Raw genomic sequence first — 27,203 nt, 5'->3', positions numbered from 1 at the left:
AAGTACAAGCGGTGGACTCGAGTCATGCTTGTGGTCAACCAAATTTCCCCCACAAACATATAAAGAAGGACAAATACATCTATTCCAAGCACTTTGTTGGTGAAGCTGGGCCAAGTATTGAGCATCCAGAGTTCCGGACATTATTCCAGCCACGTTTCTCCCTAAGCAAGTAAGTCATGTTTCCCACTGGGCAGATGCTACATGTCTAAAAGAGTGACAACTATTTTGGCATTTTCTCTAAAGTTTTCAGTGGTATCGCGTCAATTAGTGCGCCTGAATCACGCGCGCTTCATATGCAAATAGCCATAATGTTGTTAAAGCACATTCGAAAGCTATACTTAATATCATGAAACCGTGGTATTTTTGCCCACGGTTATCATACCGTCCAAATCTCATACCGGCCCATGCCTACTGGAGCATCATACAAAATGGATGTAATAATGAAGGATGGGGACTACATCAATACTTCAGCAAAACCTGAAACCATAAGCTAGACCAGAGGTTCCAACATATATACACACACACACTTTTATTGTTATTATTGTTTTCAGGTTTTTTTTTTTTTTTTAGACGTTGTACAACGATTCAACTAAAAAAAAAAACAAAATCACTGAAACTCCAATATTGCCATGACGTTCTTGCCCGCAACACGTATATGTGAAGATCTGAGCACAACTGTATGTTTTAATTTATTTTTGTTGTTGTTTTAAATATAGTTTTGTTTTGGTTCTTCTTACCTGTTGAAGACATTCTCACTGAAGGCATACTTTTCTAACCTTCCAAGAGGCGTCAGGTTGTCTTGCCCTGCATCTAGAAAGGCTGTGATCCGGATCCCATCACATTCTGAACCATAGTCATCAAATCCAACTGTGGGAGAGAAATTTTAAAGCCAACTGAACCACATAAAGTATCAACACACCTACAGAATACAGACTTTATGTCCTCATACACAGCCTACAAAACCAACTGAGGACATAATGTACACAATGGGTATGTTGGTCTGTTTAATTGCTAACATCATAGCATACAACTTTGAATGGTGATGATAGCTATAATTTTTAAATGGGCAAACTGGTTGCCCATAAGCACTGTCCCACACAAATTTCTGTTGAACAAATTTTAAAACAAAGTAATCCTTCAGGTGGAAGATGAAATAATTAACAGATAGAAAACCAATTGTTAGTTTTCATAATCAGCTCTTATCAATGAAAATGGCAAATTTTCAATGGTACCTTCTCAAACATGAGAACATAGTTTTTTCACTCTGTTCTGTATCACCATGAATTTAAGGTAACTGGTATTTAGACAATTAAACATAACGGGTACTTTTAAGATAATTAGGTTTGTCTGTGTACATTTTTCACACGTGACACCAAAAATGGTGTGTCTGTTAACACGTGATGGCAATGCCATCATAATACTGCCAAAGGTACTAATTGTTGACAGTGCAGCAGTGTACAAGGATATGCTATTACACATGTGATATTATTCCTTTGCTGGTAGTTTTGTCCACCATTTATTCTGTTTCTTTGTACAAGAACCAAGCACACATTACGATGACAATTCACTACCTGCAGCAAACAGCAAGCCCACAAGAAGCACAAGCATTCTGTTGTTGTCCTATCCATGGTTGTCACTGAGACAGACACAGACTGTGCATGTATGTGCACGACACACCGGGAAATTCATGAACTGGCAGAGGAATGCGGACATATTCTTTGTTTTCTTGCTTTCAGATGCTCCAGTTCAGGGTCTCTACAGTGGATGTGTTTAATCCCAAACAATTCATTGTGGAACTATAAGTTTAATGATCTGCACATTCTAGAAAGTGAATTTATAAAGTATTTGATGACAGAGTGTGTCATCTGTGCACATCTGTCTCATGAAGTGCAAACATGTGGCAACTGTGCATGCAGCTATGACTGAATAACATATGCACAACGTTGTCATGGGCCTCATGATAAAATAAAACACAGATCACATTACATAAAACATACACATAGTAATACATGTTTCTGTACAAACCCAAATCCTAGCAGGCACAGTCAAGCACAGACAGTGTTGTGGTAACTATTAGCAGCCCTGCAGTTGATGTGTAAATATTTTGGGTTATTTTTTTTTCCTCCAACATTTCCAAAACCCTACACCTATCCCGTCATCACTATAATGTCAGAGATTACCAGCAGCACACAATTTGTGGTTATTTGTATTAGGTTTATCCCAAATAAAGAGAGAATTTTTGTCACACCTGTGAGATGCACTTTAAAGCTATAAAGCCTTTCAAATTTCACAAAACTGAGAAAATTTATTTTCGAATGAAATCCAAGCATTATAATGCTGGTCGGACATTTGGAATCATTTCAAATTTAAAACAACAAAGGACAAAGAGGATAAGAGCAAAGTGGTTTGCAACATCTGCCAAGCGGAGCTCAGTTACTGTAGGAACACCACAAACCTTCGAAATCATTTGACGAGGTATCACACTATGCTAACGTTAGCTTCTGACAACAAGCCGCCCAGGGCGAAACAAAAGAAACTGAAGGAATCACTGACATTACCCGCCGATTCTCCTCGGACCATAAAAATAACAGAAGGCATCGCAACTTTTGTCTGTAAAGATTTGCGCCCGTACTCGGTGGTGGAAAATGAAGGCTTCAGGTGGCTCGTACATGTGCTCGATCCACATTATGTGATGTTGCAGCGTAAACACCTGACTGACACAGTTATCCCCAGGATGTACACGTGTGAAAAATGACATTGTAACGAAAATACAGTCAGCAGAGAGAGTTGGCATTACTTGTGACACTTGGACATCACTGTCAACGCAGTCGTACATGACAGTAACCTGTCACCACATCACCAACGAGTGGTGCCTCATGTCTCATGTGCTACAGACCACCGAGGTTCTCACGAGCCACACTGCTAGTAATTTGGCAGATATGCTGACGCATGTTATACAGGAGTGGGGTCTGACCGGCAAAGACCCAGCAGTGGTCACGGACAATGCTGCTAATATGGTTCATGCAGTGGGGATCATGAAACTAATGCACGTCGGCTGCTTCGCTCATACGTTGAATTTAGCCTCACAAGCGGGTCTGAAAATCCCAGCTGTGTCACGTCTGCTCGCTCGAATGAGGCATATTGCAATGTTTTTCCATCAAAGTATGACGGCAAATCACATACTAAAAGAAAAACAGAAGCTGCTTCAACTTCCAGCGCACAAGCTCACATTAGACGTCGTGACCAGGTGGAACAGCGCACTAGACATGCTGGAGCGCTTTTTAGAACAACATCTGGCGATCTCTGCCACTCTCCTTTCACAAGACGCGCGCAGGAATGAAAAAGATATCTGTACCTTAACAGAGGAGGATGTAACAGTTGCCGAAGATTTGGTGCGTATTTTGAAACCAATGAAAGAAGCCACACTGGCAATGTAGGAGGACAAGCAACCAACACTGTCATCGCCCCACTCCTCGCCCTACTTCAGGAAGCCTTAACCCCCTGCCTGGGAGACTCCACCGTGGTGAAGGAGTTGAAGACTGATGTAAAGAATAACTTGAGGACAAGGTATGCTAATGTTAAGGTGTCTATTTGTCTGTGTGTGCATGTGTGTGTGTTTCCATGTAATAGGCAGGAGTAGGCCAAATCCAACACAACTAAAGCAAAGTTTTGTATTTTATATGTGCATCTTCTTATACTGATTAGTTGTAGCAGCAGCTACAACTAAACAGTATAATTTATAGACCATGCACTTTTTATTTGTATGTGTTGTATGTATATTTGTATGCATGCCATGTTTATTCTCATACTGTGATAACAAAATCATTTGTGAAATGTCTTTAAGATATGATGAGAAGAAGGACACATTGTATGCTGCATCAGCACTGGATCCTCGCTTTAAGGCTCTACTATCTCTGTCTGCTCAAGAGCGAGATGACACCTTCTCCAGGCTTCAGACTGAGGCTGCCACTGCTGCACTTGATGTAAGTATTTAAAAAACTGTTTTAATAAGAATATTTTCAGTGAGAATTAAAAGATAAGCTATTGGATTGTAAGGAATGTCATAATTTAAAATACTTAAATTATTTTAAATATATTAATTAATTTACTTTTTTTTTTTTGTTTTATTCAGCAGCAAAATGCGGAGGGTAATGATGCTGGTGGAGAAGGAGCTGAGGAGATCGGGGGAGCGACTTCACCCAAAAAGCCCAAGAAATCCAGCACACTGGAGTCACTCCTTGGACCAGTGTACTCACCAACAGTCCAGGAACATGAACAGAAAACTCCAGCAACAAGGGCGGAAGATGAAGTCAGAAGATACAGGATGGAAAAACCTGCTGGGCTGAATGATAATCCTCTGAACTGGTGGAGGTCAAATGAAAAGGAGTATCCACTGTTGGCTTGCCTGGTGAAACAATACCTTTGTGTCCCAGGGACCAGTATTGCATCGGAGAGGGTTTTTTCAACTGCGGGTGATATCATAACTGCAAAAAGGAGCTGCTTAGCCCCAGATCATGTCAATGAGCTCCTTTTCTTGCACAAGAACCTCACAATTAATAAATGAGAACAAAGTTGCCATCTTAACCAGCCTTAAACTCTTGAGACCTGAACCCATGCATTGCTATGTTTAGTCCTGTTTAGACATTTTTTTGGTCCTGGTTTTGACTTTTTTGGTCCAAGTTTGGACTTGTTTTGGTCCAGGTTTACACTTTTTGTTGTTTTGACTTTTTTGGTCAAGGTTTTTACTTCATTGGTCTTGGTTCAACTCTGGTTTTAACTTTTCACTGGGACTGAAACCAAGACAGTTGAAAATGGGATGTCTTCGTATGTGACCACCAGGGCGCAATTAAGTGTAGCGCTAGTAAATGAGTTTTAGTTACCAAAATTAGTATTTTTGCACTTTAGAAAACAATGCTTTAATGCAATTTGCACTGAAGTTGTAATTCAAGTATATTTTCACTTGCAACGCCTTTAAAATTATACAGTTGCACTTTTGAGACTTGAGACAGTTGTGTTTATAGCTCAGGTTTGTTTACAACTCAGGTAATTTTGTTAATGTTGGAGAGAATAATAAAGCACATTTGTATTTTCTAAAACAGTTGAGCCATTTTCCTCATTTAAGAGCAGATCAAATCGAATTGTGATTAATCGATTCAGGAACCCTATAAATCGAAATCAAATCGATTATGGAAAATGGCCATAATACCCAGCCCTACATCCGGAAGATGTCTTAGAAGTCGCTTCAGAGGTGTTATCTGGTTACAAAAACAGCGTTTTTAGATTTATAAGTATTACTGTCATCATGCGTCTCTACTCTGATCGGCAGTCGCCATGTGCCTCCCAGCATCCTTTGCACAAGTCGTGGGAAACCTCCACGTGATCTATGACATCGCTATCATAGACTGCATGGGCCGCTACCATAAGTAGTTCAAGGCCATCTGTTCTTTTGAAAGTTTCCCCTTCAGAGGAACTATTTATTAATTTTTCCCAAGTAACACAAATTTTGATCATATTGGCAGTGGCATTTTATGAATCCTGTATTTAAAAGGCGAATAAATACTGGTGCCAAAGAAAATTATTTTTATTAATTCAAATTTTAAAAACTGTACAGCCTTAATGGTGGAGAGCTGCATGTCATTAAAGAATAATATTCTACATATTTTCATTGCATTTGATCTAGTGCTGTTAATATCATCATAGAATCACAACCTTTCTGTGTACAGTTTTCTCCCCGTGTTTGTGAGGGTTTCCTCTGGGTGCTCCAGTTTCCTCCCATATTACAGACATGCAGGTTAGGTGAATTGGAAACTTTAGAATTGTCCAAATCTCCCTTGCAAAAGAGATCTCGATCTCAATGGGACTAACCTGATTAAATAAAGGTTACATTTATTTATATTATATATATATATATATATATATATATATATATATATATATATATATATATATATATATTCCAACAGCACAAAATACTCACAGTCATCTAGATCATCATGGCCATCTTCAAAATATAAAGACAGACCTGCAAGATTAAACCAGTCAGAGACAGAACATACAACGACAAACATCAGCATACTAGATCGCACTCCACTCTACAACATGAAAGGCATTCCGAGTTGACAGAGGTACAACCTAAAAATTAAAAATAAAGAACAAAGTGCACTTCCATAAGCATGTCATCACTTTAAAAGAGCTCAATCAATTTTCAAAAAGTAAACTCTGTGCAGTTGTGTTATATTTTTAGTCTGATGATAAGCATGTCAAAGGCTACAATCACGAGTGGCACATATGTGATGTTAAGACTTGAATCTTTTGGGGGGGTTGGGACTGCCTCATATGAATGAGATATGATCTAGCTAATAGTGTGAACACAAGTTAGATATTTGTTGTTACTAAAATTTGGGCCAACATGTAGTTCCCGATCTGATTTGAATCTCTTCTTAAGCAATAAAACTATTGTAAATACAGTCCCCAACAGTCGAATCTAATCTTTTCAGAGTACTGTGAAGATCCCCAAAACGATTAACTTCATTTTAGCTGTAGGTCATTTGCATTGATGCTTCCATATTTGATTTGCATCTCACCTATGGTGACATGACTGCTGTGAGAATGGTCAGGTCAGACAGAGGTCACTCACTTGCAAAAACAAATTGGAACCATCCACACAAATTCAACCTGGCATACGCACAGTCTAATTTACTGCTCTACAATGACTCTTTAGGCTCAACTAGTTACTGATCATATGATACACTGTCTGTTGTATTTTTTTAAACCTCAACATGGAAGCCAGATAGAGGGCCAGACTGTCAAGAGCAGTGTTAAGGCTGAACAAAAAACACCTTCCACTTCCTTCCAGTCTGAACACATGCACAGTGGCCTTATGATATTCAACAACACTAACAACAAGAAACACAAACTGATGTAAAAAGTGTGACTGGCAGGACCACAGAGGCAAGGATAAGAGGCAAGGTTCAACCCACAAACTCTTACAAAAGAATGATGACAGAGTTGAATAAAGGAGGATATCTGAAGCTACAAAAACTTTATAAAATGTGCCCACACATCTTGTGAAAAAGGCAAGCTTATCACACGACAGGCTGGATCTTACTAGGGATGGGTATTGATAAGATTTTATCGATATCGATGCCATTATCGATTCTGATTATCGATCCGATTCCTTATCGATTCCCTCTTGTGAATTTTGTACTAAAAGTAGGCTTTACAGGTTTTCTATGTATTTCATTGAGTCTTAAAGTAAATAAATATGCAATTGGTCACTGAATCCTTGATCTCTGGACATAAATAAAAATAAACAAAACTGTGTTTCGCTTTGAAGTTATTAATTCCAACTGGACTCTATCGTTCTAATATGACTCGGCAGAGAGCCGCGCAGCGTTTGGAGCTGTGTGAACAGAACGGAGGACGATTCTTGTTTCTTTCTCGCAACAAGACAGGAGTCCCAGTTAGTAACTTTAATCCGTACAAAAGTGACTCACGATTGACATATTCAGGGATGAAAGCGGTGAAAAACAAAAAAGGCTGAAACCCAAAATTACCCCCCAACACCACCTGCATGAAAATGTTTGAATTCTAGAAGCTCTGAAATGCAATCTGGGACTATTCCAGATGATAAACTGGAGTGAGTGCAGCATCCATTTTGGTGAGAAAAAAAAAAAAAAACCTTTCCTTATTCAAATTCATTCCAGTAGTATTCTGCTCTTACAAGGATGCAGCAGTTTTCTAGCTTGGCAGATAGTTCTGGAGGAAATCACTGAAGAAATTAACACATTGAAAATATGGTTTGACCGAAACAGACTAAGACAGGGATGAAATGGAGGTGTAAGAGTCACTAGGTGTTCACAGGAAACACTTATTTCTGCTCCTGTTTTTAAGTTATAAAATACATCTGTCAACTGTTTCAGAAGACCATAACAGGTCGGTTTAACATAAAAAAAGGTAAATAACACTCACAGATGTATGCTCTTTAGGGTTTTAGCGGGGGAAAAATTAAGATAAAGGGAAAGGAAAGAAATGAATAAGCGAAGCAATAGATCGAAGCACTGCTTCAATCTGCAAACCACTGCTTCAATTTGTTCAAGGTTCAAAGCAAAGCCACGCTGCAGAAAAGTTGATTACGGACCCGCTGCAAGATCTGTAATCAATGTAGAGAAATTATCATTTTCCTGACAAACACCCCCCAAAACAATGGCCACTCTAAAGGACCGATAACGGAATCGTTAAGCAAAAAGCTTATTGATGTCGGTGGATCGAATCATTTCTTAACAATACCCGAAAGGAACCAGTTCTCAATACTCATCCCTTGATTTCACAGGAGTTAATTTTATCAAAATGCCCAGTGTTTCATGTGAAATTCTGCCTGAAAAGGGGGTAAGCAGACACACATCTTTGTCATGCAACTACTATTGATTTATGATTTTGTTACGATGTGTGCCTCACATAATCTATTATTTAGGGTGGGTACTAAGCAACTTTCATTGAAAGAGGTGGTGAGGGCATTCAATGCATAAATAGTTTTTCTGTAAAAGATATCTGTATGAGCGCTGGGCAGCAGGATGGCCTAGTGTTCAGTACACTTGTTTCCAAAACAGAAGGTGTCCAGTTCAAGACCACTCATGCCAGTTCTCCATGTAACGAGGAGTTGTGTCAGAAAGGGCACTAAGCATAAAACGTCTGCTGTGGTAACCCTTAGCAAAAATGGAGAAGCTGACAGAACTTACTATATTTGCAGGAGCTCTCATGATATACATTCATTAATTCATTCATCTTCTACTGCTTAGTCCAATTAAGGGTCGCGGGGGGCTGGAGCCTGTCCCAGCAGTCATAGAGCGCGAGGCGGGTACACCCAGGACAGGACGCCAGTCTGTCGCAGGGCCACAAACACACAAACAAACACAGACACATCCACACACACACCTACAGACAATTTAAAGACTCCAATCCACCTAACCCGCATGTCTTTGGATGTGGGAGGAAACCGGAGCACCTGGAGGAAACCCACGCACACACAGGGAGAACATGCAAACTCCACACAGAAAGGCCACGGGAACTGATCCCATGACCTTCTTGCTGTGAGGCAACAGTGCTAACCACTAAGCCACCATGCTGCCTCATGATATACATTTATTTTAAAATAAAATTTTAAATAAAGACACTTTGACTTTTGATTTTTGTGTATACAAATTATGGCCAGTTACATTGTAAAGCATTCTCTTCTACTGTCATTTTATTAATGAAGTAATCAGAGGTTACTTAACCTCAAACCGACTTTCATGACATAAGTGTCAAGATTACAATGTGAAGTTGGCCAATCCCTGGGTGTTTAATAAATAAAATAAATCAGGCCCTTTCCTCTTCCTAAGGCAACAAAACATCAGTGAAACCTTTTTTTGGAAAATTCGCTTAAATAACATTTAGTCATACGGCATCAAATCACACTGCATCTCAAAATTCTAGCCAATTCACAAATTAGGAAAACAATTACACACACTAAAAATACAGTAAAGAAACATTTCATGTAGTACATTAAAAACTATTTATGAACTATATAGGCCAAACCAATTGTGCTTCTACATCATCAGCAGATTAGAGAATAAATTTAAACAGATATTTATGTTTCAAGCAGGGGTGGTGGCCAAGTGGTTAATGTGCTTGGTTTCAGTTCAGAAGGTTCCGGGTTCAAATCCCACCCCTGCCACATTTCTCCATGTAATGTGTTGTTGCGTCAGGAAGGGCATCCGGCGTAAAACTTGTGCCAATTCAACATGCACATCCACCTTGGATTTGCTGTGGCGACCCCAAGTATAAACAAGGGAGCAGCCGAAGGGACTTTATGTTTCAAGCGTTCTATACACGCCAGATGTTTACATCACTTACAGCTAATACAAGACAGCAGACTTTAACTTTTTTCCCAGATGACAATGGAAATAATTTGTATGCTTTCAATTCTTGTGCTATCCTTGGCAATTTCTGTTTGTGTATTTTATGTACGTTACTTTTATTGCCAAAATCAAATTCTGAAACAAGAGTAGAAGCTTATTTACAGTTGGCTTTACAACGTAAACTGCTGCAAATATAAATGCGATTTCTTCAACTTGTTGGTCAGTAACATCATCATATTTTATATACTCGAGAAGTGTTCGAACAGTATTTCCCTTTGTGAAAAGACAGAAGGATTTAGTCAGCTTATGACTTTAGCAAAGAGGCTAACATTAGCTCGGTCAAAACGCCTTTCCTGTCACCAACTCGATGTTAAACACAACATGTGATAGGGGTTAAAAATCAAACACACGTGTACACGCAGCAAACAAACAAAAGAGAAAAAAAACAACCAATAAATAGTGGGCCGTTATGTATTTAAGCCTTATATTTTTCAATTTCAACAGTAGCTTTCGCTAGCTAGCTTGCTAGACATGCTAAGTTGGCTAACACAGCTTTGACTTTTATTGTTTTACAAACACGGCAGAGCCGGAGCCGGTTCTTTAACAACCCCGACCTCAAAGAGCAAAAAAAAGAGCTCGCTTCACCAATGATAATATCGCGACAGAAAAGAGAAGAAGACACTTTTTAAAAGTGCCATTACCTGCCATCTTGAGTATCGGCTGTGCCGTCCTAACGTGTGGGCTGTCACCACAGCTGTCACTCAAACTATTTCCTCAAACTACTTCCTGATGCCGACAGTCCCCCCCCCTTGATTTTTTTCTTTAGTGAAGTAGTTTATTAATTTGTGCCTTAAAAAACGACATATCTCAGCAAAAACGTAGCCGATGGACTTTTCATATCTCCGGGAAATAAATAAATAAATAAATAATACATACATAAAAGGCGTCTGGGGCTGTCACGTGACCGCACGTCTTAGTTCAAGATGGAGACGGAACGATTTGTTAGTGTTAGCTAGCTAGTTAGCTGTTTACAGGTTTTTTTTAATAATACATGTCAACTACGAGGAGCTACTAGTCTTATTTAACGCCCACACTGAAATTTAATATCTGAGCTGACATATGCATACGCTAGCTGTTGACCAGAATGAAGCATAGCTCTTCGTAAACCTTAAGGTGAAAATTGTCAGTGGTCATCATCACAAACTCACATTGAGATCAAAGGGATCGATATGGCGCTGAGAGAGTTAAAGGTTTGTCTCCTGGGGGTAAGTCATCATCAGTTTTTATCTAGTACCAATTTGTGTCCAAACTGATTGTACCTGAAGCGCCGGTTCGTGTCTGTAGAAGTGCGCAGGTTGTGAATTGTCACCACAGACTTTTTGAAGCTTCCCTGAGGATTCTGTTGAAGTCTTGCAGACTGTCGTCTGCTCCGTGTCCAAGATTTAGTCTGTACTGGCTTGAAGATCAGACTGTTTCGCAGGAGTTTGCATGCACTCTGACTTGGAGACACAGACACAACTAGTGATCCGAATGGAATATGGGAGTTGTGTTCCACTGTTAGACCTTGAATGTCACTTCGGGCATTCTGACTGTAAATGTTAACCAGAAGAGTTGTAGCACACAATTTGATAGAAATTCCAGACTCGATAGGCAGCTGAGAAGGCGGGTTGTGATGGCTGTTAGAGTAGATAAGGAGATAAAGAGGCATTTGTTAGAAGAATCTGTGATCCAACAGCTCACAATCTGTGGTTCAGCAATCCTCGGCCTTCTTACAGAAGAATCAAAGGTATCAGGTCACCTCCTATCACCTACCAACTTGTAGCACATGCTTGGTCAAATCGTAGCACTTTTCAAATCGGCAAGTGGACTCTGTGTTACAGTCACTAGGTTTTATTTATGGCAGTGGCTACGGGTACGGACCCGTATCTACAGAGACCGTTCTAAAGATACGGAGGGTGTCTTACCGACCAATCAGAATGCGCAAATATGTACGTACCCATACCATATGGTGCTAAAGGTCTGGTGTCACGTACAATTCTTTCCGCCTTGCTTAGAAAACAGCGCTTTGAACTTGAGGTGGATGGACGATGAAAGAAGCAAAACACCTTTGCAATTTACATTGATATTTTGATGAATTTCTTCATTTACATTTGATGAATTTCTTAAATTACAGCAGCTTCATTAAACAAATGTATTTAAATGATTATCAGCACGAAGGCAGGCTTACAGGCTAACCTCCGCTAACACTAGAAGACAGTTGCCAGTTATGGCTTCTGAAACAAGGGAGAAAAAGAAACAGCACAGTTCAGCTGAAGCATTAGTGGACGTAAAATATTTGGTGTCTGTTAAGAGCTTCACTGCTTGTTCCACGTGTGTATGTCCCACCGGTGTCATGTACGTCCACTCAGTGAACCTCAGTTCGTACCTTTAGCAGTCCCGCAGAAGATACGGATGTACGTACCCGTAGCCACTTCGTTTATTTATTTGTCTGGTGAGCATCATCACCAAATGCCCAACCCACCTCAGCTGGCTCCTTTCGATGTGAAGAAGTAGGGGCTCTACACAGAGTCCCTCCCGGATAATCGAGCTTCTCACCCTGTCCAGGAGTGTAAGCCCAGATACCCAGCGGAGGAATCTCATTTATGTCACTTGTATCCGTGATTGTTCAGTCATTACCCAAAGCTCATGACCATAGGTGAGGATAGGAGCATAAATTGACTGTTAAATTGAGTGCCTTGCCTTATGGCTCAGCTCCTTCTTTACCACTACGGTCTGGTACAACGTCTGTAAAATTTCAGACACCGCCCCAATCCGTCTGTTGATCTCCCGTTCGAATTTTCCCCCACTCGTGAACAAGACCCCAAGATACTTAAACTCCTCCACTTGGGGCAGTAACTCTCCCCTAACACAGAGGGGGCAATCCACTGTTTTCTGACAGAGGACCATAGTCTCTGATTTGGAGGTGCTGATTCTCATCCCAGTTCCTTCACACTCTGCCTCAAACCTGCTCAGTGCGAACTGGAGGTCACCGCCTGATGAAGCCAACAGAACCACATCATCTGCAAAAAGCAGAGATGCAATTCTGAGGTCACCAAACTGGACACCTTGCAGTCCCTGACTGCACCTTGAAATCCTGTCCATGAACATCACAAACAGGATTGGTAACAAGGGGCAGCCCTGGCGGACTCCAAATCTCACTGGAAACCGGTCTGTTGTAATGCTGAGAATGTGGACACAGCTGCTACTTTAGCTGTATAGAGTCCCGATCGCACGTTGCAGCTTATCTGGTACCCCATACTCCCACAGCATCTCCCACAGGATACCCCAAGGGACCCGGTCATATGCCTTTTCCAAGTCCACAAAACACATGTAGGCTGGCTGGTCATACTTCCAAGACCCCTCCAATATCCTTGCAAGGGTAAAGAGCTGGTCCACCATTCTACGACCAAGACGGAACCCACATTGCTCCTCTGTATCCTCTGTAATTGGAACACACTCTCCAGTCCACTTTTTTTAAAGATGTGGACCACCACCCCAGTTTTCCTATCCAGAGGTACTGTCCCCGACTTCCATGCAACATTTTATATTTGTGTCAGCCATGACAGCCCAACAACATCCGAAGACTTCAGCAACTTAGGACGAATCTCGTCCGCCCCTAGTGACTTGCCACAGAGGAGTTTTTTGACTACCTCAGTGACTTCCGCTAGGGTGATGGCCCCAGATCCATCAGAGTCTTCCATCCCTGCCTCGTTGATGGAATCCAATAAAGGAAATTATTACTATTATTATGAGTGGGGATAGATCACCTGTCTGCCTGGGTGGTTTTGTCCAGAACCCAGGGCAGTTCTTTCGTGGATGTGGTGAGGTGGAATATCATCACCAGAAATGTAATGTAACAGCCTTCTGTGCAGACCATCACTATAAATTGGTAGGGAGAGATGTATTGCTGCATCTTCACAGGTTGCTGTGAGGCAACTGTGCTAACCACTAAGTCACCGTGCTGCCCGTGTGTGTGTGTGTGTGTGTGTGTGTGTGTGTGTGTGTGTGTGTGTGTGTGTGTGTGTGTGTGTGTGTGTGTGTGTGTGTGTGTGTGTGTGTGTGTGTGTGTGTGTGTGTGTGTGTGTGTGTTTGTTGTTTGAAGGAAATTTGAAACTGCCGGCTAAGGCTAAGCGTAAATTTGGTAAGATTGTAATTCACGTCGGCAGTAATGACATCCGGTTACGCCAATCGGAGGTCACTAAAATTAACATTGAATCGGTGTGTAACTTTGCAAAAACAATGTCGGACTCTGTAGTTTTCTCTGGGCCCCTCCCCAATCGGACCGGGAGTGACATGTTTAGCCGCATGTTCTCCTTGAATTGCTGGCTGTCTGAGTGGTGTCCAAAAAATGAGGTGGGCTTCATAGATAATTGGCAAAGCTTCTGGGGAAAACCTGATCTTGTTAGGAGAGACAGCATCCATCCCACTTTGGATGGAGCAGTTCTCATTTCTAGAAATCTGGCCAATTTTCTTAAATCCTCCAAACCGTGACTATCCAGGGTTGGGACCAGGAAGCAGAGTTGTAGTCTTACACACACCTCTCTGCAGCTTCTCTCCCCCTGCCATCCCCTCATTACCCCATCCCCGTAGAGACGGTGCCTGCTCCCAGACCACCAATAACCAGCAAAAATCTATTTAAGCATAAAAATTCAAAAAGAAAAAATAATATAGCACCTTCAACTGCACCACAGACTAAAACAGTTAAATGTGGTCTATTAAACATTAGGTCTCTCTCTTCTAAGTCCCTGTTAGTAAATGATATAATAATTGATCAACATATTGATTTATTCTGCCTTACAGAAACCTGGTTACAGCAGGATGAATATGTTAGTTTAAATGAGTCAGCACCCCCGAGTCACACTAACTGCCAGAATGCTTGTAGCACGGGCCGAGGCGCAGGATTAGCAGCAATCTTCCATTCCAGCTTATTAATTAATCAAAAACCCAGACAGAGCTTTAATTCATTTGAAAGCTTGACTCTTAGTCTTGTCCATCCAAATTGGAAGTCCCAAAAACCAGTTTTATTTGTTGTTATCTATCGTCCACCTGGTCGTTACTGTGAGTTTCTCTGTGAATTTTCAGACCTTTTGTCTGACTTAGTGCTTAGCTCAGATAAGATAATTATAGTGGGCGATTTTAACATCCACACAGATGCTGAGAATGACAGCCTCAACACTGCATTTAATCTATTATTAGACTCAATTGGCTTTACTCAAAATGTAAATGAGTCCACCCACCACTTTAATCATATCTTAGATCTTGTTCTGACTTATGGTATGGAAATTGAAGACTTAACAGTATTCCCTGAAAACTCCCTTCTGTCTGATCATTTCTTAATAACATTTACATTTACTCTGATGGACTACCCAGCAGTGGGGAATAAGTTTCATTACACTAGAAGTCTTTCAGAAAGCGCTATAACTAGGTTTAAGGATATGATTCCTTCTTTATGTTCTCTAATGCCATATACCAACACAGTGCAGAGTAGCTACCTAAACTCTGTAAGTGAGATAGAGTATCTCATCAATAGTTTTACATCCTCATTGAAGACAACTTTGGATGCTGTAGCTCCTCTGAAAAAGAGAGCTTTAAATCAGAAGTGCCTGACTCTGTGGTATAACTCACAAACTCGCAGCTTAAAGCAGATAACCCGTAAGTTGGAGAGGAATTGGCGTCTCACTAATTTAGAAGATCTTCACTTAGCCTGGAAAAAGAGTCTGTTGCTCTATAAAAAAGCCCTCCGTAAAGCTAGGACATCTTTCTACTCATCACTAATTGAAGAAAATAAGAACAACCCCGGGTTTCTTTTCAGCACTGTAGCCAGGCTGACAAAGAGTCAGAGCTCTATTGAGCCGAGTATTCCTTTAACTTTAACTAGTAATGACTTCATGACTTTCTTTGCTAATAAAATTTTAACTATTAGAGAAAAAATTACTCATAACCATTCCAAAGACGTATCGTTATCTTTGGCTGCTTTCAGTGATGCCGGTATTTGGTTAGACTCTTTCTCTCAGATTGTTCTGTCTGAGTTATTTTCATTAGTTACTTCATCCAAACCATCAACATGTCTATTAGACCCCATTCCTACCAGGCTGCTCAAGGAAGCCCTACCATTATTTAATGCTTCGATCTTAAATATGATCAATCTATCTTTATTAGTTGGCTATGTACCACAGGCTTTTAAGGTGGCAGTAATTAAACCATTACTTAAAAAGCCATCACTTGACCCAGCTATCTTAGCTAATTATAGGCCAATCTCCAACCTTCCTTTTCTCTCAAAAATTCTTGAGAGGGTAGTTGTAAAACAGCTAACTGATCATCTGCAGAGGAATGGTCTATTTGAAGAGTTTCAGTCAGGTTTTAGAATTCATCATAGTACAGAAACAGCATTAGTGAAGGTTACAAATGATCTTCTTATGGCCTCAGACAGTGGACTCATCTCTGTGCTTGTTCTGTTAGACCTCAGTGCTGCTTTTGATATTGTTGACCATAAAATGTTATTACAGAGATTAGAGCATGCCATAGGTATTAAAGGCACTGCGCTGCGGTGGTTCTGAATCATATTTATCTAATAGATTACAATTTGTTCATGTAAATGGGGAATCTTCTTCACAGACTAAGGTTAATTATGGAGTTCCACAAGGTTCTGTGCTAGGACCAATTTTATTCACTTTATACATGCTTCCCTTAGGCAGTATTATTAGACGGCATTGCTTAAATTTTCATTGTTACGCAGATGATACCCAGCTTTATCTATCCATGAAGCCAGAGGACACACACTAATTAGCTAAACTGCAGGATTGTCTTACAGACATAAAGACATGGATGACCTCTAATTTCCTGCTTTTAAACTCAGATAAAACTGAAGTTATTGTACTTGGCCCCACAAATCTTAGAAACATGGTGTCTAACCAGATCCTTACTCTGGATGGCATTACCCTGACCTCTAGTAATACTGTGAGAAATCTTGGAGTCATTTTTGATCAGGATATGTCATTCAAAGCGCATATTAAACAAATATGTAGGACTGCTTTTTTGCATTTACGCAGTATCTCTAAAATTAGAAAGGTCTTGTCTCAGAGTGATGCTGAAAAACTAATTCATGCATTTATTTCCTCTAGGCTGGACTATTGTAATTCATTATTATCAGGTTGTCCTAAAAGTTCCCTGAAAAGCCTTCAGTTAATTCAAAATGCTGCAGCTAGAGTACTAACGGGGACTAGAAGGAGAGAGCATATCTCACCCATATTGGCCTCTCTTCATTGGCTTCCTGTTAATTCTAGAATAGAATTTAAAATTCTTCTTCTTACTTATAAGGTTTTGAATAATCAGGTCCCATCTTATTTTAGGGACCTCATAGTACCATATCACCCCAATAGAGCGCTTCGCTCTCAGACTGCAGGCTTACTTGTAGTTCCTAGGGTTTGTAAGAGTAGAATGGGAGGCAGAGCCTTCAGCTTTCAGGCTCCTCTCCTGTGGAACCAGCTCCCAATTCAGATCAGGGAGACAGACACCCTCTCTACTTTTAAGATTAGGCTTAAAACTTTCCTTTTTGCTAAAGCGTATAGTTAGGGCTGGATCAGGTGACCCTGAACCATCCCTTAGTTATGCTGCTATAGACTTAGACTGCTGGGGGGTTCCCATGATGCACTGAGTGTTTCTTTCTCTTTTTGCTCTGTATGCACCACTCTGCATTTAATCATTAGTGATTGATCTCTGCTCCCCTCCACAGCATGTCTTTTTCCTGGTTCTCTCCCTCAGCCCCAACCAGTCCCAGCAGAAGACTGCCTCTCCCTGAGCCTGGTTCTGCTGGAGGTTTCTTCCTGTTAAAAGGGAGTTTTTCCTTCCCACTGTCGCCAAGTGCTTGCTCACAGGGGGTCGTTTTGACCGTTGGGGTTTTTACTTAATTTTTGTATGGCCTTGCCTTACAATATAAAGCTTCTTGGGGCAACTGTTTGTTGTGATTTGGCACTATATAAATAAAATTGATTGATTGTTTGTTTGTTTGTTTGTTTGTTGAAGGATACTGGTGTTGGAAAATCAAGTATTGTTTGGAGATTTGTGGAGGACAGCTTTGACCCAAATATCAACCCAACAATTGGGTAAGTTACTTCTTCAACTCTGCACCATCCATGTTAACCCAGTTTTCTGCTTTTCATTTGTTGTTTGTGGATATAAGGGTGGTCCATTCTTTTTTTCTGTTTTCTCTCAATTTTGAACCCTGAATTGTGACCTACCACCAGTTGAAGTTAACACTTTAAAAAAATTAGCTAAATTAAATTGTACTAGAATGTTGCCAGTGGGGATCCACGGGCTCTTGATTGGGTAGTGTTCATAAAATAGATAGCTGACTGGTGTGTGAGTCCAGAATGTTTTTACATCCTTAGACCTCAACAGTTTTTAGAAGAGGAACTCAATCCTTTTATTTCCTGTTAATTATGTAATTTTTAATGTTAATTTCTTGTCTTAATGTATTTATACATTTTTCAGGTTGTTGTTGTTATCATATACACACTCTTATTATTATCATTATTTTTATTATTACTTCTATTTTGTCATTTGATTTTTAAGTGGACCACAGTGGAAATGAGTGTTTTCACTTTCTTGTGTCATCCATGTATTTTTAAGGTGTGTCAATGTGTTTGTTTGTCTATATGTGGTCCTGCGACAGACTGGCATCCTGTCCAGGCTGTACCCTGCCTCATGCTCTATGACTGCTGGGATAGGCTCCAGTTGGACTAAGCATTTGAACATGAGTGAGTGTGTGTGTGCATGTGTGTGCACTAAAAATTGGTCTGCTTGCCTTCACTGCGCATACATCATTTGGGACCACAGCAGCTCGTCTACGTCTGACTCTCTTCACCCAAAGCGATCAAAGGTAGTAATGTGATTATTAACCATCAGATGATGAAGGTAAAACCTCTTAAATTATTCCAAAGTCAGATTTAAGCAGAAAGGAGTCCGTTTTAAGCAGAAATGAGGCGAAACTCTGGAACGCTTTGAAATGACCGACGCGCAGTGAATGCATCAGTTAACAGCTCGTTTAGCTGTGGCGCTCTGATCGATTCATCCATCTTTTATGATGAAATAATGTTGAATATATGTGGAAATGATTGTTGTTCAAATGCTTCAGATATATGTTGCTGAGATAGATGATGACTGGAGTACAGTTTGAAGCAGAAACGAGGTGAACCGTGGAGAATGACGCATGTGCAGTGAAGGCAGGGCGGATCAATTTTTAGGGGGACCATGTGGTCTGCGACACCACTACATATTTTACTCATGGTACAACATGAAACTTAATTCACTCATGGTAAGAGCAGTGTTAAGCTCCAAAAACACGATAAATCAACAACACTAACAACACTGTTAAACTAACATAAACCACAAAAACATCATTCTAATCCAATTACATTTTTTCCGCAAATCTGATTGGTTAATCATGTGAGATTTCAGACCATAAAATATCACGTGGGCAGTGGCAAAATACTAAAACCGTTTCACATTTGATGTGTTACTCCGCCCCCTGAACACGTTGCTGCACAGGTGTCAACAATGACTCTGTCACCTGACACTGACAGAAACTAGCGCAGTGACGACGATCCCGAAATGTGTGGATTTACCTGGATTGACTGATGACTTTACAGTGGATTTAACTCTATGCAGCTGGCGAGATGGAGAAATCTGTGGGTCTGCTCACAGAATTTACAGTTTGGCATGAAGACGCTGTTGCGACGGTAAGCTTTGATGAGCCGACCACGCCCTTTCACAGCAATTCATCGACCAAATTTCTTACAGAAAAATAAACCATGCAAATGATGGAATTGGATTAGAATGGGAATAACCCTGTTGTCTGATTTGCGGACGTTCATGCAGGATTACGGTCGCAAATAGCCGTTTTACTGGCTCCGCTAACGTGTCGCAAGTAAAACTCAATTTGCGACCATAAAATTAGGGAATAACCCTGTTGTGTCTGATTTGTGGACGTTCATGCTGGTTATGCGGTCACAAATTGAGCTTTACGGAGTTTTATGGCGACACGTAAGCAGAGCCGGTAAATCGGATATTTGCGACCGTATAACGGTATGAACGTCTGCAAATCATCAGACACAAGGGGGTTATTCCCATTCTAATCCAATTCCATCGTTTGCACGGTTTATTTTTCTGTAGGTAATTTGGTCGGCAAGGCTTACTGTGAGGCATTGTCGCTCCAGCAGCAGTCAGAGGGCAGAGTAATCCATCAAATGTGAAAATGTAATTCTGTATCAGAATCCACATCAATATTTTTGTATGGTAGCTTAAATTCACACATTTTGGTGGCGGTACTTGACTTCTCTCGCTCTCAGCTAACAGCGCTTACAGCTAGCAGTGCGTGCAGCTGATGTTCTGTCGAATTGTGCGTCTGTGTCGTCGCATAAATCGACAGTTCCGTGTCCCGACAATATTGCACATGCGCAATTGCACGGACAGGAATGACATCTCGTCAGAACACCGGTCAGGGCGCGGAGTAATACATCCAAATGTGAATTGGTCGAATATTTTCCATGTGAATCAGTAGAATATTTTCCATGTCTCCAGTGGTGTCTATAAGAATGACTCTGGCAGACCAAGAACTATGAAGAATGGATTTGTATTTATTGTCACAAAATTACAGCTGTTGTTTAAATTATTCAATGGCAATAGTGTCTCAGGAGAATATTGCTTATTAAAGAAATATATGCAATTATTTGTAGCAAATAAGAAAAATTTGTATGAATATATATCAGAGTACCAGAGACAAGCAATGTAATAAACTGACATAGGTTTGCCATTTAAGTGAAAATTCTCAAAACTTCAAGGGGCTTGTGCAGCCTCTAAATCATCTTAAATTTACCTGAAATTTTAACCCTGTTACTTTTGTCTTTATGGTCAACATTTGCAAGGTTCAAATCAAGGAATTTATCACTTTTATTATTTTTTTATTTTTATGGGCCACCCTTTTGGATATGGTAAGAATTTTCATTGAATCAGTTCATTTCTGTCTAGTCTAAGCAATTTGAATTTAACAATCATTAATGAAAATCAATTTAGCAATTTTTTTGCGGGTTCAATCTATAAAAGGAGCATAACATTAAGAAGATACATTCCATATTTTTCGGAGTGTAAGTCGCCCCAGAGTACATTTTGCACCTGTCAAAAAATGCCTCTTGAAGAGGAAGTTAAACATATATAAGACGCACTGCAGTATAAATTTCACCTTTATTCTGTGTTATGAGGTCTTTAATTTTGGGATTTTTGTGCATTGTTGTAGTGTATTTTTTCATTGTTTGCATTTATTCATTTATTATTAATGCTCATTTTGTTTAGTGGTTTTTCCTTGCAAAGTTTTATATAAATGGTTATTATTGTTGTTGTTTTTATTATCAACAAACTTGTGATTCATATTTTTGGTTATAAGGCACACTGAATTATAAGTTGCAGTGCCTCCAAAAGTAGTAAAAAAAGAAAAAAACAAACAAACTGTGACTTATACTAGGGAAAATACGGCATGTGCATGTAAGGGCAGGGAACGTGCTGGTGCTGCACATCACCACATCCTCCACAGTATGGAATGGCCTTGGGTCCTGGATGACAGCTATCTAGGTAGACTACCAGTCCATTCCCACCTTCCAAAAGTAGCCTTCTACCTGTCACAGCCAGGTGGTACGTAGGCACATCCCTTGGCCTTTTCCAGTCACTGGGATCAACACTGAAGCACTTGCACATCAGACCTTTTCCAGTGAAAAAAATTGTATCTGTGCTGCCCTTAAAATGCAAGTAGTACACTTCATCTGAATCTCCTTAACTAATTTTTCATTTGACATGAAGCCATTCCAACGATATCCAAGGATCCTCTAAAGAGATGTAATAAAAACATCCGGTCATCACCTTAGGTCAGTGGTTACCAGCCACAATTATACAGTAAGAAAAATCATAGAATTATGGCATTTTCTAAGAATTTCTCCTTAAAATTAAGAGTAGATCTTAGTAAAGATCAAAGTTATTCAAGAAGCATCTTAGCCCTTAAAAGAGCTTGTAAGGTGAAGTTAGCTGTAGGTAGGAGAACTTTTAAGGAGCTTAAATGTTTCTTATGCGGATGGCTTTATGCTAATCTGCTAACTGAACCAAGCATAGGCACTGCTCCTCAGTTCAATTTGGTTTTCTAGACTTTTTACTCAATTCCATAATGTTTGTCAACGAACAGTGGTACTGGCCAGCAATTTCAAAACTTGCTGAAAGCTGTGTCGCACCCCTATCCCACCCCCACTCCAGGCCCATATAGATGGGGTTTTTGTCCTATTCATTCTAATTGGGCACCACAGTCTCGTTTGAGGGTGGGTGCTAAAGGGGTAAAATGTGATGCATATGACACAATTTTTCTACATCTGGGTACAGCCCTCATCTGTCCCCAGCTGAAACATGGCACGTTCTCTGAGTTTTTGGGCAAATTACACGCAAACAAAGTGAAATGCAAAGAAAAAGTTACAATGCATTGAAAAGTGGACATGTGTTGAAGTTTGTTTATGACCTGATGACCCGGAGCTCAAACGTGTCAAGGCAGTTATGCAGGCAAGAGAACGCAGCTACTCTGGTTAGCTGTGTAGGCTAAAACTTAATGACAGGACCTCTCCCATTTGCCTCATCTTCCCTTCTCCACTGGGAACCAAAAAACTTGCACTTTTTGTGACTGCTTCAGTGACTGCAGCTGAAAACAAAACAGTATATCATTTTCCTGCTAGAAGTGACACTCTTTGTGGGGAGAGACGAATCCCCGGGTGGAGTGTGGGAGTGTCGGCACAAACCATTCGGAGGATGGGGGTTTCAGCGGAAACCATTTTAAACCGGCACGTCTTAAATCCGTATGACTGCCAGGGGATGGCCAGTATGCTTTTAAGTTTACCAAGCGGGGCTGAATGGTTTGTGCTGAAACTCCCACACTCTGCCCAGGGATTCTCTGCTGTGTCCGTGCTGCCTGTCCCCAGATGTGGTCAAATCCTGCGATATCACGCAGGGGTTCAAATGAAACTGCGCTGCCCTATTAAGGGTTACTGGACTTGCTGGTGCCTATCGCAGTGGCCATTGAGTGAGAAGTGGTGTACACCCTGGACAGGCCTCCAGACAAACACATTCACATTCTGTGTCACTTTTACGGTCAATTTCGCATCACCAATTCACCTAACTTACATGTCCGTGTAACTAAGAGATCCGTGATGTGCAGGTCAGCCTGTAACCTGAGGGCACTCGCGGGTTAGGTGAGTGTGGGGAAAGCTTGACACAGGGCAAGTCAAAATGTGACAAAGCCATGGAGCTGTATATAAGAACTCGTATAGTACTCATATACAGCTCCATGGACAAAGCAGAGTTCCCCTCAGTAATTAAAAATTTACAAATAGATTTTACAGGCTCTCTAAACTGCATACTAAGATATGGCTCTCTCTCTCTCACTCACACACACACACACACACACACACACACACACACACACCAGAGGGTGTAACCTACACTTCACAAATCTCTGCACCCAATCATAATTGTTAAATATAAATGATGATACATTTAAAGTCTGGTAGTAATCTGTTTTGGCTAAGAAAAAAAGCTAGCCTAAAGGTAGGGGTGTGTGTGTGTGTGTGTGTGTGTGTGTGTGTGTGTGTGTGTGTGTGTGTGTGTGTGTGTGTGTGTGTGTGTGTGTGTGTGTGTGTGTGTGTGTGTGTGTGTGTGTGTGTGTGTGTGTGTGTGTGTGTGTGTGTGTGTGTGTGTGTGTGTGTGTGTGTGTGTGTTTGTTTTCAGAGCCATCCTCTCCCCCAATCCCTAACTTGCGCATCACAACAAAAGTGTATTTTAAAAAAGGCTAGAAATACTTACATATTTTAAATTTTATTTCTAATGTGAAGTCTGTTGTCTCCCTCAGGGCATCCTTCATGACTAAGACAGTGCAATACCAAAACGAGCTGCACAAGTTTCTGATCTGGGACACAGCAGGACAGGAGCGGGTTAGTAATGTCCACTGAGATATTTGCCCTTCTTCTTAAATTTGTCTTGTTTTTCTTCAGCCATACTGAGGGCAAAGTCAAGAGTGCAGTTGTTTCTTATTTCTGATAGGAGGCAGTATTTAGCTTCCTATGAATTGAGTTCTGCTCTGCAGTCAGTGTGTAGCCTCTTTATTATGGATTTGTTTATAGACATCTCTTTTCCTTTGTTCACTCTTTCCACTTTTCTTTTTGTCTAATTTCTCTTGAATTTTTTTTGTCCTTAATTCTCATCATAATCAGAAATACAAAGGAATACTGTGGTTTTTCCCTTCTTAAATGTTATGTTTTGCAGCATGCACACATTAATTATCAGTAATCATAGTGTTTAATGAAGTACATCACAGCTCAGTTCATGTAGCAGGATGTCCACCAACTCAAGGTTCTGGGGTTTGGATCCCTATTACTCCTCTCTAAGCATTGCATAATAATAATAATAATATTATAATACCATATTTTAAATGTCCATGTACCAAATGTACCTACCCAGTATTTCTCTTATTTCTTTGTGGCAATGTCTTTTTCTGTAACTCATGTACATCTAGTTCCATTTTTCTGTACGTTTCCATTTTTAACATTCTTTTTCATTCCCATATGGATTCCCTGTATTCCAAGTGGTCCAGATCGTTGAGTGAAAAAGCAGCAGTAGTTTTTAGCAGGTTCATCGGCCGTCTCATAAAAAACTGCTATGATATTTTGAAACATTTTTGTGCCTTATATTCAAGCCTTTTGTGGCATTTGGCCTGTCCAAAATCTACAGAGTTGAGAGAGCACAGCACAGAGCTTGCCAGTGTTCATGGACAAAGAGAGAAAGAGAGGCAGAAGAAGAGCTATTAGATTTCCAGATTTCATGTCTGTAGACCACACAAGACCTTGTGGGTACATGTGAGCTCTGAACAGTCCATCCCAGCCTTTGCAACATTATTTTTCACAGAAAATAAAAAGGCAAACATGGCTTCCAACAGGAACGGGACAACTTTGTCCATAATCATACAGTTTTGAGGTTTTAAAGATTAATTATCAATCAATCAATCAACTTTTTTCTTATATAGCGCCAAATCACAACAAACAGTTGCCCCAAGGCGCTCCATATTGCAAGGCAAGGCCATACAATAATTATGAAAAACCCCAACGGTCAAAACGACCCCCTATGAGCAAGCACTTGGCCACAGTGGGAAGGAAAAACTCCCTTTTAACAGGAAGAAACCTCCAGCAGAACCAGGCTCAGGGAGGGGCAGTCTTCTGCTGAGACTGGTTGGGGCTGAGGGAAAGAACCAGGAGAAAGACATGCCGAGAAGGGGGGCAGAGATCGATCACTAATGATTAAATGCAGAGTGATGCATACGGAGCAAAAAGAGAAAGAAACAGTGCATCATGGGAACCCCCCCCACAGTCTACGTCTAAAGCAACATAACCAAGGGATGGTCCAGGGTCACCCGATCCAGCCCTAACTATAAGCCTTAACGAAAAGGAAAGTTTTAAGCCTAATCTTAAAAGTAGAGAGGGTATCTGTCTCCCTGATCTGAATTGGGAGCTGGTTCCACAGGAGAGGAGCCTGAAAGCTGAAGGCTCTGCCTCCCATTCTACTCTTACAAACCCTAGGAACTACAAGTAAGCCTGCAGTCTGAGAGCGAAGCGCTCTAATGGGGTAATATGGTACTACGAGGTCCCTAAGATAAGATGGGACCTGATTATTCAAAACCTTATAAGTAAGAAGAAGAATTTTAAATTCTATTCTAGAATTAACAGGAAGCCAATGAAGAGAGGCCAACACAGGTGAGATATGCTCTCTCCTGCTAGTCCCCGTCAGTACTCTAGCTGCAGCATTCTGAACCAACTGAAGGCTTTTTAGGGAACTTTTAGGACAACCTGATAATAATGAATTACAATAGTCCAGCCTAGAGGAAATAAATGCATGAATTAGTTTTTCAGCATCACTCTGAGACAAGACCTTTCTGATTTTAGAGATATTGCGTAAATGCAAAAAGGCAGTCCTACATATTTGTTTAATATGCGCTTTGAATGACATATCCTGATCAAAAATAACTCCAAGATTTCTCACAGTATTACTAGAGATCAGGGAAATGCCATCCAGAGTAACGATCTGGTTAGACACCATGCTTCTAAGATTTGTGGGGCCAAGTACAATAACTTCAGTTTTATCTGAGTTTAAAAGCAGGAAATTAGAGGTCATCCATGTCTTTATGTCTGCAAGACAATCCTGCAGTTTAGCTAATTGGTGTGTATCCTCTGGCTTCATGGATAGATAAAGCTGGGTATCATCTGCGTAACAATGAAAATTTAAGCAATACCGTCTAATAATACTGCCCAAGGGAAGCATGTATAAAGTGAATAAAATTGGTCCTAGCACAGAACCTTGTGGAACTCCATAATTAACTTTAGTCTGTGAAGAAGATTCCCCATTTACATGAACAAACTGTAATCTATTAGACAAATATGATTCAAACCACCGCAGCGCAGTGCCTTTAATACCTATGACATGCTCTAATCTCTGTAATAAACTTTTATGGTCAACAGTATCAAAAGCAGCACTGAGGTCCAACAGAACAAGCACAGAGATAAGTCCACTGTCCGAAGCCATAAGAAGATCATTTGTAACCTTCACTAATGCTGTTTCTGTACTATGATGAATTCTAAAACCTGACTGAAACTCTTCAAATAGACCATTCCTCTGCAGGTGATCAGTTAGCTGTTTTACAACTACCCTCTCAAGAATCTTTGAGAGAAAAGGAAGGTTGGAGATTGGCCTATAATTAGCTAAGATAGCTGGGTCAAGTGATGGCTTTTTAAGTAATGGTTTAATTACTGCCACCTTAAAGGCCTGTGGTACATAACCAACTAACAAAGATAGATTGATCATATTTAAGATTGAAGCATTAAATAATGGTAGGACTTCCTTGAGCAGCCTGGCAGGAATGGGGTCTAATAAACATGTTGATGGTTTGGATGAAGTAACTAATGAAAATAACTCAGACAGAACAATCGGAGAGAAAGAGTCTAACCAAATACCGGCATCACTGAAAGCAGCCAAAGATAACGATACATCTTTGGGATGGTTATGAGTAATTTTTTCTCTAATAGTCAAAATTTTGTTAGCAAAGAAAGTCATGAAGTCATTACTAGTTAAAGTTAATGGAATACTCAGCTCAATAGAGCTCTGACTCTTTGTCAGCCTGGCTACAGTGCTGAAAAGAAACCT

At 40.4% G+C, this 27,203-nt stretch overlaps 2 protein-coding genes across 3 annotated transcripts in view; one reads left to right on the top strand and one right to left on the bottom strand.

Moving 5' to 3' along the window:
* ppp4r1l (protein phosphatase 4, regulatory subunit 1-like) overlaps positions 1 to 10,682 on the bottom strand; it is a 67,746-nt gene extending 57,064 nt beyond the window's left edge. For both annotated transcript variants that reach the window (XM_034166029.1, XM_034166030.1), the window contains exons 1-3: positions 10,601 to 10,682; positions 5,978 to 6,022; positions 738 to 867 (exon numbers count right to left, since the gene is read on the bottom strand). In XM_034166029.1, the coding sequence (XP_034021920.1) occupies positions 738 to 867; positions 5,978 to 6,022; positions 10,601 to 10,607 (182 nt within the window). In that variant the 5' untranslated portion in view covers positions 10,608 to 10,682. The remainder of the gene's footprint in view (positions 1 to 737; positions 868 to 5,977; positions 6,023 to 10,600) is intronic.
* A 167-nt stretch (positions 10,683 to 10,849) lies between these two features.
* rab22a (RAB22A, member RAS oncogene family) overlaps positions 10,850 to 27,203 on the top strand; it is a 29,527-nt gene continuing 13,173 nt past the window's right edge. Inside the window, exons 1-3 of the mRNA XM_034166032.1 lie at positions 10,850 to 11,164; positions 17,961 to 18,040; positions 23,866 to 23,947. Coding sequence (XP_034021923.1) covers positions 11,129 to 11,164; positions 17,961 to 18,040; positions 23,866 to 23,947 — 198 coding nt within the window. The 5' untranslated portion in view covers positions 10,850 to 11,128. The remainder of the gene's footprint in view (positions 11,165 to 17,960; positions 18,041 to 23,865; positions 23,948 to 27,203) is intronic.

The sequence above is a fragment of the Thalassophryne amazonica genome, chromosome 3, assembly GCF_902500255.1.
Source record: "Thalassophryne amazonica chromosome 3, fThaAma1.1, whole genome shotgun sequence".
Classification (NCBI taxonomy): domain Eukaryota; kingdom Metazoa; phylum Chordata; class Actinopteri; order Batrachoidiformes; family Batrachoididae; genus Thalassophryne; species Thalassophryne amazonica.
Note: the sequence above shows the minus strand (reverse complement) of the source record. Positions and strands in the feature narration are given on the sequence as shown.